We start from the raw sequence: 19,044 nt of genomic DNA, 5'->3' as shown, positions 1-19,044 counted from the left end.
GTTTGCATATATTTTGTCCCCGTCCCTCCATCACGCCCCATGATTTTAACTACTTTTGTTTTTCTTACCCTGTCTCTCTGCGAAAGCAAACTTTCAACCTTTAAGGAAGAGTATCCTTTGCTAGACTTACAAAATAGCCTTTATAGTCAGAGTTCGGTGCTGCTAGACGATTGGGCTTCATTTATTTTTTCCCGTCTCTTATATTCGTTCACTGTCAGTGCGTTGCAGATGGATGTCATTTGCATTTTTTTTGTCGAGCGAAAACTTTCGCCTAATCCAGTTCTTGAATAAAGAATTTCTTTTTTTTTTCAGTTAAATATGAAATTGCAATGCAGAATCACCAATTGCCATTAGCGTCAGCGTTAATTGCTATTAATTGCCTTACAAAATGTCCCAAGTTGGATTACACTAGTTTTCTGCCGTCAAGGACAGATAAAATACCAGTTCTTGCTTTAAGGAGTACGGACACTAGAAGGTAATGTACGTCTTGTTTTTGTAATTATTTGTGAGATGTATGCATGTACAGGGTGAGATCGTAGTTCAGCGTCGGGAGTGGAAATGTAAACGTCAATCACGTGTATCCCATATCTGTCCGTTGTAGTCAGACGTGGTTAACTGTGACAAACGTCTAAGAAAAAATAAATCAGTTTTCTTTTTTGTTTAAATCCCATAGTCTCGTATTGGAACCAGTTTTCAACAGTCTCGTTCGCTTTGGAATTCGGGAGTGCGTGGCCCCAGGATTGACACAGGTGCAGGCTCCCTAAACATGCCGACCTTACACGCACGTGAGAATAGAATACAGAATAACGTAGTACGTGAATGCATATGAGGAAACGTGAAAGTAAACACCAGTTGTGGCAGGTGTTACATCGAGACCTAGCACTCTGTAAATGACAGAACCTAGTCCTCCCTAGAGCTAGAAACAAGGAATGTGTCCTAAACTGTTTTCAGTTGTTGGCTAATTGTAGTACGTGAATGCAGTTGACTATCGCTGGAATTCATATTTATCTCTGCTAGAATTGTCTGGGTCATCGAAACGTTTGTCGTGGAAAACCAGGAAATGGCAGGCGAAACGACCGATTTGCGAATACGAGCTCAGCATCTTTTCGCTATTTGCGACAAGGAAGAGAAAGGCTTCGTGACGAAGCGAGACATGCAGGTCTTAAATATATGTTTGCACGCCATACAGTTTATCCACTTCTTATAAACAACTGCTGATGGTAATCTAGATCGTAATCAATGTGGACCAAAGGTAGTAAGGAATTCGCTAAAAATAGAACTGACAATTTCCAGCAATTCATGGCAGTTTGAAAATGTGTTGGTAATCTCGTAATAAAAATCTCGCACAGCTGAATCTAGTTTATCGGGTTGAAGCGATTGCAGACACTGTAAAGAATTCATTATTTTAAAATCTCAAATGAGCAGTAGAAACCTCAAAAAGCTCTGTTTTATGTCTTACCTATTGCAAAATTGTTGCGTCCTTATTGCTGTGAGAGTAATAGCATTTGATTTATCCGCAAATTACCCATAAACTGATTTTGATTTCTTCTTCCAGAATTGGGAAAACAAACAAACAAATGGATAAAGAATTTCTGTCAATTAAACTTTTTTAGAGGATGCAGGCCGAAATGCCGTTAGATCCGGAGCAGCTGGAATTAGTATTTGACTCGCTAGATGCTGACGGAAATGGATTTCTCACTTTCGACGAATTTATTCACGGATTCGGTAAATTTACATTGTAACCTTAGATCATAACGTTTGCGAATCTACGAAGATAAAAGGTAATGAATGTAATACTTATTAAAACTTGCAGGAATTTACATAGAAAACGACCCACCCGAGGTTGAGGCAATAGATACGAATACCCAAGAAGTGACGATTAGAACTTCAGACGGTGATGAACGTGAAGACGATGAAAACTTTATGCAACTGTTAGACGGACTTGGTGGTCCGACCGTTTTTGAAGAGTGAGTTCTTCTGGCCAAATGTTCGCTGAATAATGCACACTCGTTTTTTAAATGTTGTTTTATTAAAGCGAAAAGTCTGTCAAGTTGCTGTGGGACCATTTCCGCCAAGACGCGCCAGACGCTGGCATTGAATTTGAAAAATTTCTATCCAGCATCTCTGACAGCATCCACACCAAGGAAAAGGAAAAACTAAACATGGAGGTGTTTATCAGAAACCAGCAGGAGACCCGCGAGGAAGAAGTCAGTTGAATTTTGAATCTTGAAATGTTATCCTATTGCAAAGTGATGAAAGAAACCTAATTTGGTACGACATTTGCCAAATCTTTTTTCTTTTTTCTTTTTTTTGACAGCTGAAACGCCTTTACGAGGAAATGGAGCGGCAAATTGAAGAGGAGAAGGAACTTGTCATTCGAATGGTGCGTGAATAAAAACTGAAACCACCAGCAACCACTGGCACTAGGGGTCTGGAACGTGAGATCGCGTCACGCCAATTTTTCTGTATTTGTTTTTCTCTCTTATTGCGCAGGAAAGGATGAAAGAGTCACAATTAAAGAGTGACATGCGAGAAGAAATTACCAAAAAAGATTTTCTGCTGACGCAACTACAAACACGGGAAAAAGAATTACAAGAGGCACTCAGCCGTCTGCAGGAGAACGAAGCCGCCAATAAGCACGATCTAGCACTGCTAACCAAAGAGAAGGTACGGTGCGCAAAAAAAATTCAACTCCGTCAATCGACGATTTATAGCCGCTTCAGTTTCTCTGAAATGAGACGAACTAGATATGTTTAGTGTAACATCATCACTGTCAATGGCCTTTAGAAGTCTTTGTGTGTATCTCATAGAGATCTCTGGAAACCCAATTAGAAATTCAGACAAGAAACGCCGAGGAATTACGGGCGGCTCTTGAGAAGATGCGACGGGAGAGTATCAGTGAACGACGGCAGAGGGCCATGTCAGCTCTACAAGTCGCGGAAAACATCGCCGTTGAGCGTGAAGGTCTGCCCTTACGCTATCGTCCCGCTTTGTTCGCTTTCTTTCTTTTTTTTTTTTTTTTTACTTTAATAGAGAGTTTCATATCGATTTCCTCCTTGCGCAGTCTATCCGCGCCTACAAAACAAGCCGATGCAAAAAAAAAAAAAAAAAAAAAAAAAATGAATGTCAGCCTAATGGCACAACCCAATTATTAAAGAATCTATCGAACTGGGCTAGTTGCGCAGGTTGAAATCGTTCTGTATTGATCATTGCACGAATGACCGCGACATTCGCCCATTCAACGAGATAATTGTGCGAACGTTGTGCGTCTTCCATTGTCTCATTTATTTAGTATTTTCGGATGGACCCCGTGCTTCATAACGAGCTTTGCTGAATGATGTCTACCGTTTCTTTCGTTTTATTGAAGGACTGGTCGAACAATTGTCTTTGCTTCGTACAATAAACACTCGATTGACGGATGAAAATGACCTGCGTGATTACGGGAATGGCAGCATTGACAATAACGACGAACCTGCCAGCATCGCCAGAGAAATCGAAGAGGCCGCAGCATTGAACTCCGACAACCATCTCCACTTCTACTCCAGGCTTTTCGATGAGGAATTCGAACATGCTGACAACATCGATATTGTGTTCGATTTACCGTTGCGCAAGGATCCCGACATCACGGTGAGCATCACGTTTTTATAAACACGCTATCCGTAAACAATATTTGCATGTTTTTGAAGAGGTCGTATTGCTTAGCCTGACGTTTTGTGTTAACCGTTTACCTGGTAAGTGAAATTAGCTAAACGTAGTCTCTCAAATGATGGCGAAGCGTTTTTCTTTTGAAATTCTCAATTCAATGGATGTGTGTTCTTTGCCAGCATTGAAGATTAGCTGCATAAAATCGCGTGTTAGCAGTCGTTCACCTTTCGGCATGTTTGCGTGATTGGCATTGAAGGCGGGGCGCTAACCAAATACAGGCGAGAGATACGCTTTTTGTTAAAAAGAAAGTGGGTCGAGTCTATGGGTCGAGTCTTAGCTACGTATGTACAAAATTTATTCGGGCTTCCAAGATTTGGTTTGGTTCGAGAGTTCTTTTGGATTTTCAACTTGGCGTTGCCTGTAGCAACAGGTGCAACAATTCCCCAGTGTTTGGGATGCCCGCTTTTCGATTTTTGTAAGTGGCAGGTGGATTCAAGGAACGATGCAACAGTTCGCCACGCTCGAGAAAATCAATTGAGAAATGTTGTCGTTATGCTAGATTCGCCAATGCGTGTGCCACCAATTTTGTAATTGGACGCTTTTTTTTTCATAAGAAGTTGCCATCGCAACTAATTCATCGTGTGCAGAGAAACGGGCGCTCGCTGAACAAGAAACCGCCTTTTATCCGACGCAGCCCATTTCTTTTTTAAAATCCTGAAAGCGTCTGCAAGTGAAGAAATTCAATAAGAAGTTCTGTAGCGAAAGCGTGATAGATAAATAGATTTTTGTTTGCCTATACATTGTTGAATGACAAACATGTTCACAGAAAATTATACTCATTGCGCTGTATGTTTCGACAGGATAGCCAATCACAAAAGATGAAGAAAACCAGCTTGTTTGATGAGCTGACCAGTGCACTGAATTTCGATTCTCAATCTTCGTTAAATGCAGCGGAAAATAATCTAATCGGTGGGCCGGAAGACAGTCTCCTGAGATGCACGTCCAGCGGTTACCCTGAAACGAATGGCTTCGTTTGCCCGTCATTAGAAGGATCGTGCCCTATTCAGCGTTCTGCTCGGGTAAATGGAGAGGACAAGTTCGGGGGAAGTCCACAACAAGAAACATTGGACAACTTGTTTGTTGATCTTCCAGAAGAATGTTTGTCGACCTCTTTACGCGGAGAACCTAAGCACAGTGTCACGTGGTCGACTAACGTGTATCCGCCTTCCAGCCGAATGGACTTCAATAGCATTTGCACAGTTGAAACTAGTTTGCCATATTTTCAGTTCCCAAACGGCTCCATCCCTTACGCGGACTCGCTAATCGGATATCACAACGGTCAATGGATTAACCGGGTTCAATTGCGAAAGAGGTAAGGTAGAAGCTTTTTGAGAATTCTCAGCATCAGCTGGCCAAATGTAGATGTATTTATACGTATACTAGGCTGCTTTTTATTCTATATGTTGGAAACTGCATGTTTACTTTAGAAGAGCCGTCAAAAAAATACCATCGAAAAGGGATTTTGTATGCACAATTTGTTTTTGTTATTCAACTAAGTTCCTTGTGAACAGCAAAAGCCTGTACCTTTTCAAGTACACCTTTTCGAAAACCGTAGAACGTCGTCGTTGCTCCAATACTAGATTACCTACGTTAACCATTTTTAATTAAATGCTTTTTTTTTCATTTTTGCATCTCATTGATTTTTTTTTATATAGTGAACCTATTACTCCGTCAGCCGTCTTCAAGATTATCGTCTTAGGAGAAAGTGGTGTTGGGAAAACTTCGTTTATTCGCAGGTACAGACAACATGGTGATATTTCCACGGTATCTTATACTTTGCACTTGATGGGAGCAAATCTATTGACCTTGTCGTGACGATTGTACAAGTGTACGTACGTCCATCATTAATGCATTTTCCTCCGATGACGTTTATCGAGTGTAAAGGAACACGAGTCCTATTTTTCCGTTTCTATTCGACTGAGGAAAATTTCAAAGGGTATCGAAACAGAATGCACCCTACGGGTGTTTGTATGATTGTTTTATTTATGAGCGTGAATCCAAGCAAAGCTTAAGCGTGAAGTTGCGATCACATTCATGTCCGGTGAGGTGTCCTCATATTCTTGAATGTGCTCACCTTTCCATTGGAATAGATTTCAAATCTACTTCAATACGATGGTAGTTTAAAGGTGGACATTATCATTTTTTCTTGCTTCCCCTTTCGTTCAATTATAAATCAGCCATCTCCGGGTTTGTGCAGTCGTCTCGAGACAGACCCAATTTGGTAGCAAAGGGCAAACTCCATTATCTTACCATGTCTATTTTGGGCCATTTATAAAAGCCTTATAGTTGATAACGTTGTGCGCACGAAAGAAGTTGGCTAAGAAAGAGGTCGAAAATAGTATCAATCAATGGTTACAGGAAATTTGCCTTATTGTGTATTGAGCGTTATCAACTAAGCAATTCGAATGCCAAAAAAACAACTCCCTTGATGGTGAAACATGATATCTCTTGTTACTTTGGACAGGTTCTGTTGTGATGACTACGTCGGATCACGATCGGCCACCGTCGGGATCGATTTGAGCATCCGTTGCTTGCCGGTCGGAGACGACAACCAGTACTGCGCACTCCAGTTCTGGGACACTGCAGGCAAACGCAACAGTTAAATCATGATACTGATTCTCGATCGTATACACGTTCGAGTACAAAAATAAAAGTTTGGTCGTCGAAAATTGATTCCATCCTTCTTTGTTTTTGTTTTTTTTCTGTTTTTCTAGGACAAGAGAAATATCGCAGCATTAGTCGGCAGTATGTACGTAAAGCTGATGGCGTTCTTATCATGTACGATGTTACGTCTGAGATGACATTCGTCCATGTTCGCTACTGGATCGACTGCGTTAAAGTAAGCGATGCATTGCTTTATTTCCGTATGGATTATGCTTTGTTTCAAAGTTCAGCAAGGGTTAATATGTCGTTGCCAGGCGAGGAATGTGAAGATTATATGAGCTGAACAGAAAACCAAATTGATGAGGATTTACACTACCAACGGCTGCCGACTTCTCCCACGCTCTTTGGGGCGATTTTCAAATTACTCATTCGTTTTGTTGCTTTGCAGGAAGTGGTAGGTGACGACGTCGTTTGTTTGTTGGTTGGAAACAAACGGGATCTACTAGAACAGCAGGAAGAGGACTCAGAGCAAGAATCGACAGGCAACGAAGGTGAACAATTGACCGTCACACTAACCCGGCATCCGCAACGCGTATTAACATCGGACGCCATGAAGCTTGCCCAAGTACTGTACATTCAAACTTCTTAATCACGCTTTAGTTATCTCTCCTCTACTGAAGCTTTGATTAGTAATTATTCAGCGTGTAAAGCCAAATTACTGCGCACCGCAACTCGGAAAATTAAGAATATTGATATCTGCAGGAAGTCGTTTTGCGGTAGGCTCTTCGGAGCTTATCACAATGCGTCTACTTGGAATATAGTGGGGTATATAAAACCCGATCGAGTCGGATATGAAGTGCTTTCACTTCGCAAAATTGGCTTTCAACGTTTTCCCACTTCTTTGCTGACTTATAGAAGTTATTTACCAAGACACAGGCCTCTTGTGTGACTCATATATGAGTGCTGTCAACACTGCTTGCCATTAATCTGTGAGCAAGAGAAAAAGAACCTTTCTCGGCTTTTTCTTTTGTTCGTTTGTTTGTTCTATAACCATTGCAACGAGTTTTCATCCTACAAGCGGACAGTGTGAATAGAAAAACGGGTATCACGAGCTGTTGGATCGATCTCGATTTGTCGCAATATCGTACACGAATCGAATGGAACGCAACTTCTTTAGCAGTGGGTTCCGAAAGGGATACTTCTATCTGATAGGGAAATTCTCGATTTGGAAAGTTTCTATGTTTCTATCCTTACGTAATTCTAGAGATCGTATTGTTTCGACCTGATGTTTTAGTTCTTGTTGCTAACGTAAGCAATCAAAGTTACGCCACACGCTATGCGGCGTCCAACTGGGTAATCAAATGATGATTTAAAGTTCATCAGTGTCAATTAGGGTCGCTGCGGTGACGAGTGCCATTGGCGAACTAGACAATAATCAAGGTGATATGTCACCTTTTGCCATCGCTGCTTTTCGTCGTGTGTCGCTGGATTTGCATACTAGCGTCACTGTTGACGTCAAGAACCCTTACATGCTGACGATTTTCGGTTGCTAGTCGATACCACTTCACGCTTGATAACTAAAAAAAAACAGATAAACAAAAGAGCCAACTGAACCCACTCAGAAACGAAATGCAACCAGTGAAAAACGTGGCGAAAGATCGTCAAAACGTGCCGTTACCCAGGTAGGTTGTTGACGTCAATCGCTGTCAAATCATCCATTTGCTCGATTTTATGATGCATAGAGGACAACGCACGTTATATGACGTTAAGCTGAGAAAGCGAATCATATTGGCCATTCGAATAGGAAATAAAATAATTCGATTTTTTCTTTTCCCCTTTTTTTTTCTTTTGCCTCTGCAATTTTATGGCGAATGGAAACAGACTATGGGATTGGACTTTTTCGAGACGAGCGCCAAAACGGGCTACATGATCCAGCAGTCGATCGTCGCTATGGCAGCCAAGCTACAAGTGCGAGAGAAAGTCGCCATTGAAAAGATAGTGTTGGAAGCGGAATCGATGGAGGCGGAGACGGCGAATGCCGTGCCGAAAGACAAAGCCAAAAAATGCTGTCGCTTGTGATGAGACTTGACAGTGGCCTCTGTTTTCTTCAGCCGTGTAATTGGATGACTTCTCTTATAAATTAATGATGTTATGTCACTTGGGTTCCCTTCGTACGCCACCGTGTATACATGGTGCAAATTGCTAGTGCAAATTGGCGGAAAATTTCGACGTTGCGAGATATTCTATGCATCGCTGGACACCGGATTATCCGATTTCATCAGGATCGAAAGTGAAATTTAAATCGTTGTTTTGAATATTGCCAAGATTCGCGATTCTCTTTGTCGATCGTATAGGAAAACTTGTACAAAGGTTAAACAAAGCTGGGAGTTTCCGTTTATTTTCTCAGCCATCTTTTTTTTTAGGACTTCTACGACGCATTATCGAACACGGAGAGCAACGTTGTAAACCTGCCGACTGTTTCCGCATCATCTGTCGACAAGAGAACACGGTAGTTCAACAACCAATTTCAGAATAGTAAACTTGACAAGATTGATTCTGCAAACCCAGGGAGTAAAAGGTAAGGATATGCTAACGAATTAGTGCTAATAAGTAATGAAAGATAGGCATGGAACGATGTTGTGGGGTTTCAAGGTCTACAGTTAACCAAATAAGGCCAAATGAGCATCGATGGGTTACGGGGTCTGCGATCACTGCTCACCAAGGCAACCCCAGACGAGGTAAGACTTGCAAACAGGTGGCACGGTGTGCGCATGTCTCGGTTTTGCAGGTAGAACGGCCAGGGGTAACTAAAATGAAAAGAAAAAGGCGACCGTTGTCGTCGGCACTGGAGAAAACAAAATCCCCTATCCTCCAGGTTGAGGTGTGTAGTTACTTGTCAGCGTTGCCCATCGGCTTTGCTTTCGTTCCCTTCCGTTTTTTTGTCTTTGGCTCACAGCTGGAGTATCTAACACTTACAGAAAAAGAAAAGAAAAACACAACAGTCATCGAAGCTTAACACATTGGAAAACCATGGCCAAGTCACTGGGCACCCAAAAGTATGAACAACGAGTTATTCTACCAGTGGGGTAAGTTTACTTTATCAAGTTTTCGTCGCTAAACTTCCCAAAAGAATGAGTACCTTAAAAAAAAAATTCTTTAAATGATCGTGTTCAATGACAACGAGTAGTTTAATAGATATTCCAACATGTTCATTTTTGTTGGCGAGAACTTGCGCAAATCGTACAATCCGCTTTTCCTCGAAGAACGCTTTATTGCTATTTCTTTCTTTCCAATTTTCATTGGTCCTTTAGTCCTCACATTTGGTAAACAATTTCTTTTTCCTTTGGGAGACATCGAAATTCCATCTTGATAGTCTCTGTTCGAGATAATTTGTTCCGCAAGTTGTTCTCTGCCATTTTTTAGTATTTTTTTTTTCCAACTGCTTAGCTACTTTCTGGATGCTTTATACGTACAAGACCTCCTACGGTATATTTAAATCAATTTCGCCTCTCTTTTGCATTATGCGAGACATCAAAAGCTGACGCTTTCGTACCAGTGCCTGGCTAGTATCAGCAATCGATCCACAGAGGTTGTCCCTGTTTCTTTTTTCTCTCTCTTTTTTAAAGCTCAAACAAGAAATTGTTCCCTACGAGTTTCGTCCGAAAGCAGAAAAAAGATACAATCCGTCTCATTAGCTGCTGATAATAATCTTCCTTTTCTAAGCCAGCAATGAGATAATAAGGAACACTCAGCGAAAAAAAAGAAACCCTTTAAACCATTCTCATTACTTTCAAGGCTACGAGTTTCAGTGCTCATCAGCAAAGAAAATTCGGACTGATGTTTCACTCACGTTTTAGTCGCTTCAAATAAACTAATGCGTCGTGAAGCCATTTGCATTCTCTACAGCGCAGAATAGTGAAGTCTAATGTTTCCCACCCGCGTTGTCTTGGAGTTGTTTGCAAAGAAAACAATGCTGCACTCCAGCGTAAACGATATCCTACTTGTAGATCGAAAGAGATTGAATTTACCCTGCCGCCTGGAGCCTTCTCGCTGACGCCGCCTCGATCACGACGTGCAAACCAGACGCTGGATATACCCACAAAGAACGGACCATCGCTGTCACCGAGCGACGCCCATATTGGTAGCAACGTTCGTCAAAGACGTTTCTCAACTGCGTTACTCTTCCCTGGACGGGTTGACGGCACATCCTCTCCGCTTCTTTCGCCCTCCATCCTGTTGCATTGTTCGGCACCCTCGTCACCCATACCGAACTATTCACCATCGCCGGCACACTCACCATGTCTGTCACCGCTACCGTCGGTAAACATTGATAGACATCCTTGTATAATTTGCCCAGTTCAATTGTTATGTTGGCATTCATCATTTGCGGTACGTTCGATAGCTTTTTAACTTCTTCCGGGAACGAAGTCCGAGCCCGGCACGATCACGCACGCCGTCACCTGCAAAAGAAGTGTCCCCTCCGACTACTTCTAGCCGCAATTCTCCAACATTATCAGGTAAAAGATAAGGCCCTTTTTATATATTCCGTAGACGTTTATTGCGATTTCAAAAATAGAATCAATTATTGCACAAGTTGACGTAGCTACGTTGTGGTCGATAACATGCCAAAGGCGTCGGCTTCATTAGCAGCGTCCACAGTGCGTCTACATGAAATAGAAAAATGCAGGCAACATCACAGACAAAGAAAGCTCTCTTCATATATATATATATTTTTTTTTTCCTAGAAAGTAATAGCAGAATATAAAAGGGCATGCGCCTATTGATCGACACCAGGCCAGGAATAACCCTTAGAGTATTGCAACTATGTGTAACGCCGAATGTCGTCATTGGCTGGTTGGTTTTTTTTTCTTTCTTTTGCTTACAGGTGTAACTTCGAACATTGGCGCTCTTAATCCGGATCTATACAAGAGTCCGCTGATTCCTGAAGAAGATACAAATAATTACCCCGAAGGTCACCTCGGTCGCTTCTGGTTCAGCGTTAGTTACGACTCGGAGCAGGAGAAATTGCTGATCAATCTCATCCGCATTCACAACTTGCCGAGCCGCGATAAGGACTCGACCACTGCGTGCGATCCTCTCGTCAGGTATTCCTTCTTTGCTTTGATTTCGGCTCTTATCACACACAGAGCGAACGCTGTATATTTGAAGACAGCGTCTAGACAAGCGAATGATTCGTTAAACAGAGCGGATTTGGAATACTTGCTTATGTTCTCCACACAGTCATAGCATTTCGTAAAAAAAATTTTTTTTTCGGGTATATAATTTGCCTCTTTTCTTTGTAATGATCTTTTACGATGTACTTTACCGTAACACTTAGAGCAGTGTAAGGTGTTTACGGTATCGATATAAAGAAGACTTGGGATGGAAGGAATACTTACCTTTATCTTAATCAGGCAGAAGTGTTGGAGTTGGCATTAGAACTTGTACTATTGTAATAAACACTCACTGACGTAAGTGTTTTAGAAGGGGCAGGCTCTGTTATTGATTTCGGATAATTCACATGCGTGATGCATTTGTCATGTTTGCTTTCCAATTTTCACAGAGTGGCGTTACTGCCTGGCGAACGGCGATATCACCAGTCGAGTATTCAGCGAAAGACATGCAACCCAGTTTTTAACGAAGTATTTGGTTTCTGCGTAAGTTGGCTCGCACTCTAAACTTTAACCATAACAAACCGTAATCATTATAGCCAATAAGCAACATGAACCTTGGATGCGCATGAAAACAAACAAAATGCATGGTTCATAGTTAAATCATAATTCCCTGCATCCTTTTTGTACCTATAAATTCCTGTGATGTGTCACAAGTATCTTATCGAATTGTTCAACTTTCCAAAAGGTTTCCCATAAAGAGCTACAGGATCAGACTGTCAAATTCACTGTGATCGACAACGGGCGACTTCGCAAGAGGCAGGTCATCGGACACTTGCTCTGCTCGTTGAAAAACATCTCGATCGAAGATGGCAAACAGGTATTTACCAAACAAATTGAAACGTACCAACGATACGACGTAGATATACATATACGTATGTATATATACGGATTAACAACGTCCCTTGCCTTCGTTATCTATTGGTTGTTGCCGTGTAGCGTTCTTTTTTGGTATAGTCTCCATCGTTACCAGATGTTTTCCGAACGATATCTAGAAATTTGACATTCTAATAGTATTCACAAAACTACAGATGCACCTTCGTGTTTTTATATTTCTCACAGCGAGACGACCTCCCTCCTGAAGTCGCTATAAATAGAACAGGAAGAAGTAGCATTGCTTGGATATTTAGTTTTCTGTCGCTTCCGTTTGATTCCGATTCGATGAATCCAACGCAGTAACGGGTGGAGATGGAATTGCACTGTGATTGGATTGGAAACAAAAAGGGCAGAAGGCCTCGTGATTCCGTTGGACCAAGTTTCGTAATTAACTTGCCCTCTTTAGCTGCAAACGTCCTTCCCTTTTACTCGTCTGTTGATTTATTTTTTGCCCTTCTTAGTTTGTCTTTCATCTTCGACATAACGCTTGTAGCGGAAGACTCACCTACAGTCTCTATGGATACCTAGCACTCTCTTTATTTCTTAATTCTTTTCTTTCTTTTCTTTTACCAATTGGTTTTAGTTGCAATTTGACAGCATAGGGCCGCAACATAACGTCCAAATTTTTGGACAGGGCAATGCTAAGAGAAGCCGGATTGGATAGGAAAACGGAATCTTCTTTAGTTTCGCCAGGGGAAAAAGCTTAAAGATCTAATAATAAAGAATGGCTAAAATTTTATTGCGTTGCTAGGACTATAAATTTGGTAACCAAGCGCGTCATAAAGACGACAAGAATTACTAACACAGCCTTACCGTTTGGGATACATAAAACAACCCGAAACGGCAAAAAACACGTCGTTTACTTTTCTGCCCAATCCAACAATACCAACATTTCGCTTTGAGGAACCGACAATATTGAGCCACACATGAGTAAAAGAAAAGGCAGGCAAGTTTACGTGTACCGTTGTCGATAAAAAGTAAAAGAAAAAGAGCAACGAACCTCACGCACAGGACTGGGGCAAACTTTTGGCCATGCCGGCAATGGTATGGTTGGATTGATGGTCTTAACGGCTATTTTTCTTCGCTTTCGTACAAGCATCAGGATTTACAAGCTTAGAGTGTACAACGTAGTTGTCACTTTTCGTTTTCATTAGCCAAGAGCACAAACTTCTATTTTTTTTTTTACCTAACTTTATCGGTACAAGAATTTCTTTAAGCTATTCGTATCGATATAAAACACTGTGCTGTCACTTTTGCGCCATTTGTCTAGTTTTCCACAAAACCATGTCGCTAGATAATAGTGACATTTTATTCCGTGTACCCTGTAATCGAATAACAGGCAGTGGTTCAATCAGTCTCACTCCCCTTTTGTGTTGAAAGGGTTCTAGATTCTCTGAGGACGTTGGTACCTTTTAAGAATTTTCCTTATTTGGCTTTCTCGCATCAATTAGCAAGTGTTTGAAAATGGAACGTGATCCATAACGATAGAGCCCAAACAAGCCCCTCATAATCTTCGGGCTATGTGTTGCCTATCGAGGGTAAAATCTCTGTTCCGCACTAATAATTTGCATTCGTTTGTACAACGGCGTAGTAAATAAGATTTGTTGGCAATAAGACGTGATCCTTTTCTTGCTTCTCCTGTTCTATAAATACGCAAAAAGGATCGCCTTTTTTCCATTTTTTTTTTCTGGGGGATGGAAACGTATGACAACTAGAAAGAAATACTCCGGGGAGGATGCGATCGTCGAAGAGATGTCAGATCTAGAGGCATAAGTAAACGGTGGTCGCGTGATATGATAAAGGTTTCGAAGTTTTTTCCCTTATCTTTTCAAGAGCAACGTTTAAAAAAAAAAGACGTTATTTAGGGTTGAACACAACCTTTATCGTTGCCGGGTTGCCGACTGTTAGGAACAGATCACCGAGTAAAGACGGGACACCGTCTCGCTGATGCGAAAAAGAGGCTAGAAAGTTGCCAAGTACCCCCGACCGATCGAATCTTGCTGCCAATGGCGAATAGAAATCAAGCGCACACAAACGGGACGCAAATATCGTTCATGTTAAGGTAAACGGCCCCTGTGCTTTAAGGAAGATTTATTTATTTTTACACGAGTTCAAACGTCTTAACTAGCACTTCTACGTTGCGCCTACAGGGGCTTCAAGTCAATAGTGAGCCTGTATTCAACAATGCCTTTTGATATGTTTGAACGTATGCAAACATTAACAGACCGTTCACGTTATAGGCCCTTTTGACATTCAGCCAATCATCCAATAGGAGTAGTGTTCGCGTCCAACCTGGAATTTGGAAGCAGTCCGTGTACAGAGTCAGGGCGTTTTCTATTGCAGACAGCGATCGTTACGTGTGTTATTCATTTGCTGGGTAGTAGTTAGAAGGGGCGTTCATTAAGTAGAAGACAGTACGAGCTATGGTGTCCTATAATCGATTGATCGATCCAACACATGACCTTTTCAACTGAGAAGAGAGGAAGGAGGGGTATAAGATTGTCATATTTCTTTTGTAGAAGCTGCCTCAGAGGTTATCTGATTAGATTTTTTCCTTTTTTTTTCTTTTGACAGCAAATAATAACGCAAGACATCAGTAAAGATCCATCGTCCGTTGGATCACCGGGCGAAATGCACATCTCACTTTGTTATCATCCGTCTGCTGACCGCTTTACCGTCACTGTTTTGCAGGCCAGAAACATCCGGGTAAATAGAATAAAAGCGAAGCTTTTCTTTTTTTCAAAAATGTTGGTTGTGTGTTTGTTTGGTTTTTTAACTCTTGGCTGACATTTTTGTTTTCTGTAGGCTCCTAACACAGCGGTACCTGACAGTTACGTCCGGCTGACTCTATTTAATCAAACGCGAGCCGTCAAAACAAAGCGGACGGGAATTATTCGACGGTATTTCTATTTGAAATCCAGTGACCACGAGGAATTTTTAAAAATCACAACATTTTTTATTTTAAACGAAAAAAAGGTCGTCAGATCCTTGTTATAACGAAAGCTTCCATTTCCGACTGGAGGCCACTAACGTCGACACAACCAACATAGTTTTGGCTATCCACCAACCGGATAACAAAGGTAAATTCAGTGAACCGGTTAATCGAATGGTTTGAACAATAGGTAATAATAACCATGACATTCCTGGCGATTTTCCGCATGTTTCAGATCGTATTCTAGGACGTTTGGTACTCGGATCTTTCATGTTCGCCCGTGGCCGAGGAATGGCCCATTGGTGAGCAATTTATTTTTAAATTATACGTTGAAATCTAGGGGACGCCGTTTGACCCACCTTTATTTTATAGACGACCTTTGTGTTCTGGTTTACCATTTATCTGGGTTACTTTATGAAGATTATGCAAAATCATATAGTAAAAATTTACCTTCAAAGTCGTTATTGCTAATACATAATAATAAATAAGTAACAACTATGTGCCTTATAAGGCACCTGGTATTCAAGCCTTTTGACTCGTTTTATTATAAAATTACACATAAAGAGGAAAACTAATATTACATTCGTTATGGACGATTTATTTGAGTTATAAAAATGTAGAATTGCATTCAATTTCAAGTAAAAATTTCAAGCACGAGTTTTTTTACAGAAAAATCGGGCATGAAACATAAGCCCGACAAAAAAAGCCCAACAAAATAAGCCCGACTTTTCCGGTTTTTTCATTCTTCTCCAAAACCTAGATATTACTTTAAAAAATACATGACTAAGATGCAAAATTTAATGAGAATCACGGCCATAAAGATTGTTTTTTACGTTGGACTTATGTAGTTTTTTAATTATTTGAATTTAACGTGGTTGCGCTAGAAATCACTTTGATTGCATTCTTTTAATAACTATACGACTAAGGAGAAAACTAATGTGATATCTTAAATCAGCATGCAATTTTGAGTACAGAGCGTGATTTTCATTGAATTCTATGGGATGTCCGTTTTTGCGGATTTTGGCAAAAGTGGGAAGGCTATAGCCTTCTCACTTTTTCATTTTTGGCCAAAATTTAGATTTCATTTTAAATACATGATTCCGATTCAAAATTGAACGAGAATCACAAAAATGAAGTCTATTTTTACATTGGCCTCATAGCTTTTTGAATAAACGGAAAAAACGGGTGATAAGTGCTGGCGCGCCAGCAGCGCGTTAATTCCATTTATTACAAAAACGGCCAGGTTGACGAAAGAACAAATATTTTTCCTGGCATCAGCGTTTCATTTTAGGTTAAGTTACATCAAATTTTAAGTTCAAATTCCAAAACTGAATTTCTGCCATACCTAAAATTAAGCCCGAAAAAAAAGCCCGACTTTTTCGGGCTTATTTTTAGATAAGATTTTTTTATAGAAAAAGCTGTAAATACATTAGTTTGATTCGGAATTAAACGAAAAGCACAAATATGTCGTTTGTTTTCCAACAGGGCTTATAGTTATTGAATAAATTGTAAAAAACAACAAACCCAAATATGTGCGCTACCAGCATTTTGTTTCCGTTTATTTAAAAAACAGTTGGTTTGACGAGAAAACCAACCCCTTTATCAAAATCAGCGTTTAATTTTGAATGTTCTGCGTGATTTTTATCGCATTCTAGGAGTTTTTATTTTTTGCGGATTTTGTCAAAAGTGGGAAGGCTATAGCCTTCTCACTTTTTCATTTTTGGCCAAAATTTAGATTTGATTTAAAATACACGATTCCGATTCAAAATTGAACGAGAATCACAAAAATAAAGTTTATTTTTACGTTGGGCTTAAAGTTTTTCAATAAATGGAAAAAAATGGGTGATAAATGCTGGCGCGCCAGATGCGCGTGAATTCCATTTATTTCAAAAACAGCTGGTTTGACGACAAAACAAATACTTTTCCTGAAATCAGCGTTTTATTTCGATTAATTTAAATTAAATTGAATGCCAAAATTACAAGACTGAATTTTCGTCATACTCAGAATTAAGCCCGACAAAATAAGCCCGACTTTTTCGAACATTTCAATTTTTTTCGAAACATCCAGATATAGCTATAAAAATACACGACTTTGCTTCGAAATGGAACGAAAATCACAAAAATTTTGATTATTTTTCTGTGAAATTTATAGTTTTTTAGTTATTCGAATTCGAAGTTGTTGAGCTGAAACCCGTTTGACTAAGTTCTGTTAAAAATTTTGGGGCGTAGACGGGTTCAAGTTCTGAAAAGAAGATTGCCCCCAGATGTCCGTGAATTATCTTTTTGAATGAATGAATTAAATGTTACACCAGAGAACAACGTTTGCTAGTAAACAAGTGGGTCAAATGGTGTTCCGTAAAAATTCCGCAAACTAATTTTCTTTGTTGTCTTTATATTCCAGGAACGAAATGTTTGCTCGGCCGAGGGAACATATTCAACTGTGGCATCCATTACCTGATCTCAATTGATCTCCAAAACAGTCGCTGTCCAACGTTTTTTTTTTAAATGCACACCCCAAAGAAATGAAAAAGGAAATATGGACAAGCGCTGTTGGTGTTTATATTCTCCTCTATGTTTTTCAATATTATCGACATAAAGAAATAATGTTTCGCCATCTTCTTTCTATATACATATTTTTCAATCGTAATCTAAAGCGTCCATGATTCTCTTTTTATTTTTCGCTGACAATCGCAATCTGTTTTTCTGGTGCAAATTCTCCTCTACTTTATTTTACACGAATCGGTTCGTTGGTCGTTTTACTTCTTTACATTTCCCATTTTCGCGATCTGTTTGAGAACTTGTACCGGCAATCCTGTAGCTCTGCAGGCAAAACGTTGCACCAATTCAGCCGTTGTATCGAGCGAATCCTGGCTGGACAAAATAAATCGTTTCATTTTCGCTCATTTTGGGATTTTAAAAACTTGTACTTGGCATTTCCTTCATCGGTATGTAACAAACCATCAATTAGGGAGACCGGATGGGTGGGAAGGGGCGACAATATGCGCGAATTGCTAGGCATTCTTTTGTTTTTGCCGTTTTTCCGAGTGCGGGGCACGAAGAATGGAAAAATGTCGTGAGAACAAATCTGACACCCATATGCTGACACGTTTGTGCTGATTCATAAATACGAGAAGGGGAACGGAGAAAAAAAGATTAACATAAAAGACGTAGGAGAAATAAAAATTTTAAAAAAAACGAAGTGGTTGGTGATGTGCAGCATATGAGACGTAACACACAAGAACTTGTCATTTTACTTTCAAACGGAACATATGTGTAGACCTTCACGTTTTGTTTCCTGTATTGTGTGAGGGGGATTCTTTCAAATATAACACATGCATTGCAATAGGAAATACGAATGCGCAACGAACAAATGAAAATAAAGTATAGGGTACGGGAATGGGTAGCAACATGTTGGCCTTTCTTTTCCGCCCGTCATAAGTATCCAAGTCGGGTAAAACCCGATTTGCTTATTTCAATTTGTTTTGTTTTTTTTTGTTTTTTTAAATTCAATATATATATATGTAAACTTTATATATTTCTGTTTGCCCCATAGTACCATAAACCATCGAGTCCTTGTCCCATTAAGGGGGAGGGACAGGAAAGCAAAACAAAAACAACGGAACGGTCCGTCACTTCCGCCTAGATGTCGACGAAGAAGTATCATTGTGCCAGCTGGTAATAGAGATACAGTACGTATGTACATTTGACTCGGCGAGTACGAGACGCTATATTAGTCTCCAATACCCGTTGTGCCAG

The 19,044-nt window shown here is 40.3% G+C and overlaps 2 protein-coding genes across 3 annotated transcripts; both read left to right on the top strand.

Annotated features, from left to right (window-relative positions):
• Positions 1-410: 410 nt before the first annotated feature.
• Positions 411-8,466, top strand: LOC130692426 (EF-hand calcium-binding domain-containing protein 4B-like). Of its 2 annotated transcripts, XM_057515536.2 has the most exons (15): positions 411-475; positions 1,018-1,159; positions 1,614-1,725; positions 1,814-1,967; positions 2,036-2,207; positions 2,318-2,383; positions 2,494-2,667; positions 2,811-2,964; positions 3,368-3,627; positions 4,506-5,017; positions 5,361-5,441; positions 6,170-6,303; positions 6,420-6,544; positions 6,758-6,934; positions 8,191-8,466. In XM_057515536.2, the coding sequence occupies exons 2-15, from the start codon at positions 1,061-1,063 to the stop codon at positions 8,386-8,388; spliced, it is 2,418 nt and encodes an 805-aa protein (XP_057371519.1). In that variant the 5' UTR covers positions 411-475; positions 1,018-1,060; the 3' UTR covers positions 8,389-8,466. The 2 variants fall into 2 exon arrangements, with proteins under 2 accessions (XP_057371519.1, XP_057371520.1); XM_057515537.2 differs by lacking the exon at positions 411-475 and having other exon boundaries at positions 827-1,159; positions 6,170-6,291.
• Positions 8,467-8,817: 351 nt separating this feature from the next.
• On the top strand, positions 8,818-17,956 carry LOC130692435 (synaptotagmin-15-like). The gene is made up of 11 exons (XM_057515547.2): positions 8,818-9,395; positions 10,317-10,629; positions 10,712-10,826; positions 11,195-11,414; positions 11,873-11,966; positions 12,169-12,300; positions 14,931-15,062; positions 15,162-15,256; positions 15,333-15,436; positions 15,524-15,590; positions 17,690-17,956. The coding sequence occupies exons 1-11, from the start codon at positions 9,340-9,342 to the stop codon at positions 17,754-17,756; spliced, it is 1,395 nt and encodes a 464-aa protein (XP_057371530.1). The 5' UTR covers positions 8,818-9,339; the 3' UTR covers positions 17,757-17,956.
• Positions 17,957-19,044: the final 1,088 nt, after the last annotated feature.

Source organism: Daphnia carinata, chromosome 1 (assembly GCF_022539665.2).
Source record: "Daphnia carinata strain CSIRO-1 chromosome 1, CSIRO_AGI_Dcar_HiC_V3, whole genome shotgun sequence".
Taxonomy (NCBI): domain Eukaryota; kingdom Metazoa; phylum Arthropoda; class Branchiopoda; order Diplostraca; family Daphniidae; genus Daphnia; species Daphnia carinata.
The sequence above is the reverse complement of the archived record's forward strand: the minus strand, read 5'-3'. Positions and strand labels throughout refer to the sequence as shown.

Bases quoted from the DNA above. Each gene is read 5' to 3' on its own strand.
- LOC130692435 (XM_057515547.2), top strand. From the start codon at position 9,340: ATGGCCAAGTCACTGGGCACCCAAAAGTATGAACAACGAGTTATTCTA. The intron at 9,396-10,316 runs GTAAGTTTACTT...TCCTACTTGTAG, and splicing joins CGAGTTATTCTACCAGTGGG to ATCGAAAGAGATTGAATTTA. The intron at 15,591-17,689 runs GTGAGCAATTTA...TTTATATTCCAG, and splicing joins GGCCGAGGAATGGCCCATTG to GAACGAAATGTTTGCTCGGC.
- LOC130692426 (XM_057515536.2), top strand. From the start codon at position 1,061: ATGGCAGGCGAAACGACCGATTTGCGAATACGAGCTCAGCATCTTTTC. The intron at 2,668-2,810 runs GTACGGTGCGCA...TGTATCTCATAG, and splicing joins CACTGCTAACCAAAGAGAAG to AGATCTCTGGAAACCCAATT. The intron at 6,304-6,419 runs GTTAAATCATGA...CTGTTTTTCTAG, and splicing joins CACTGCAGGCAAACGCAACA to GACAAGAGAAATATCGCAGC.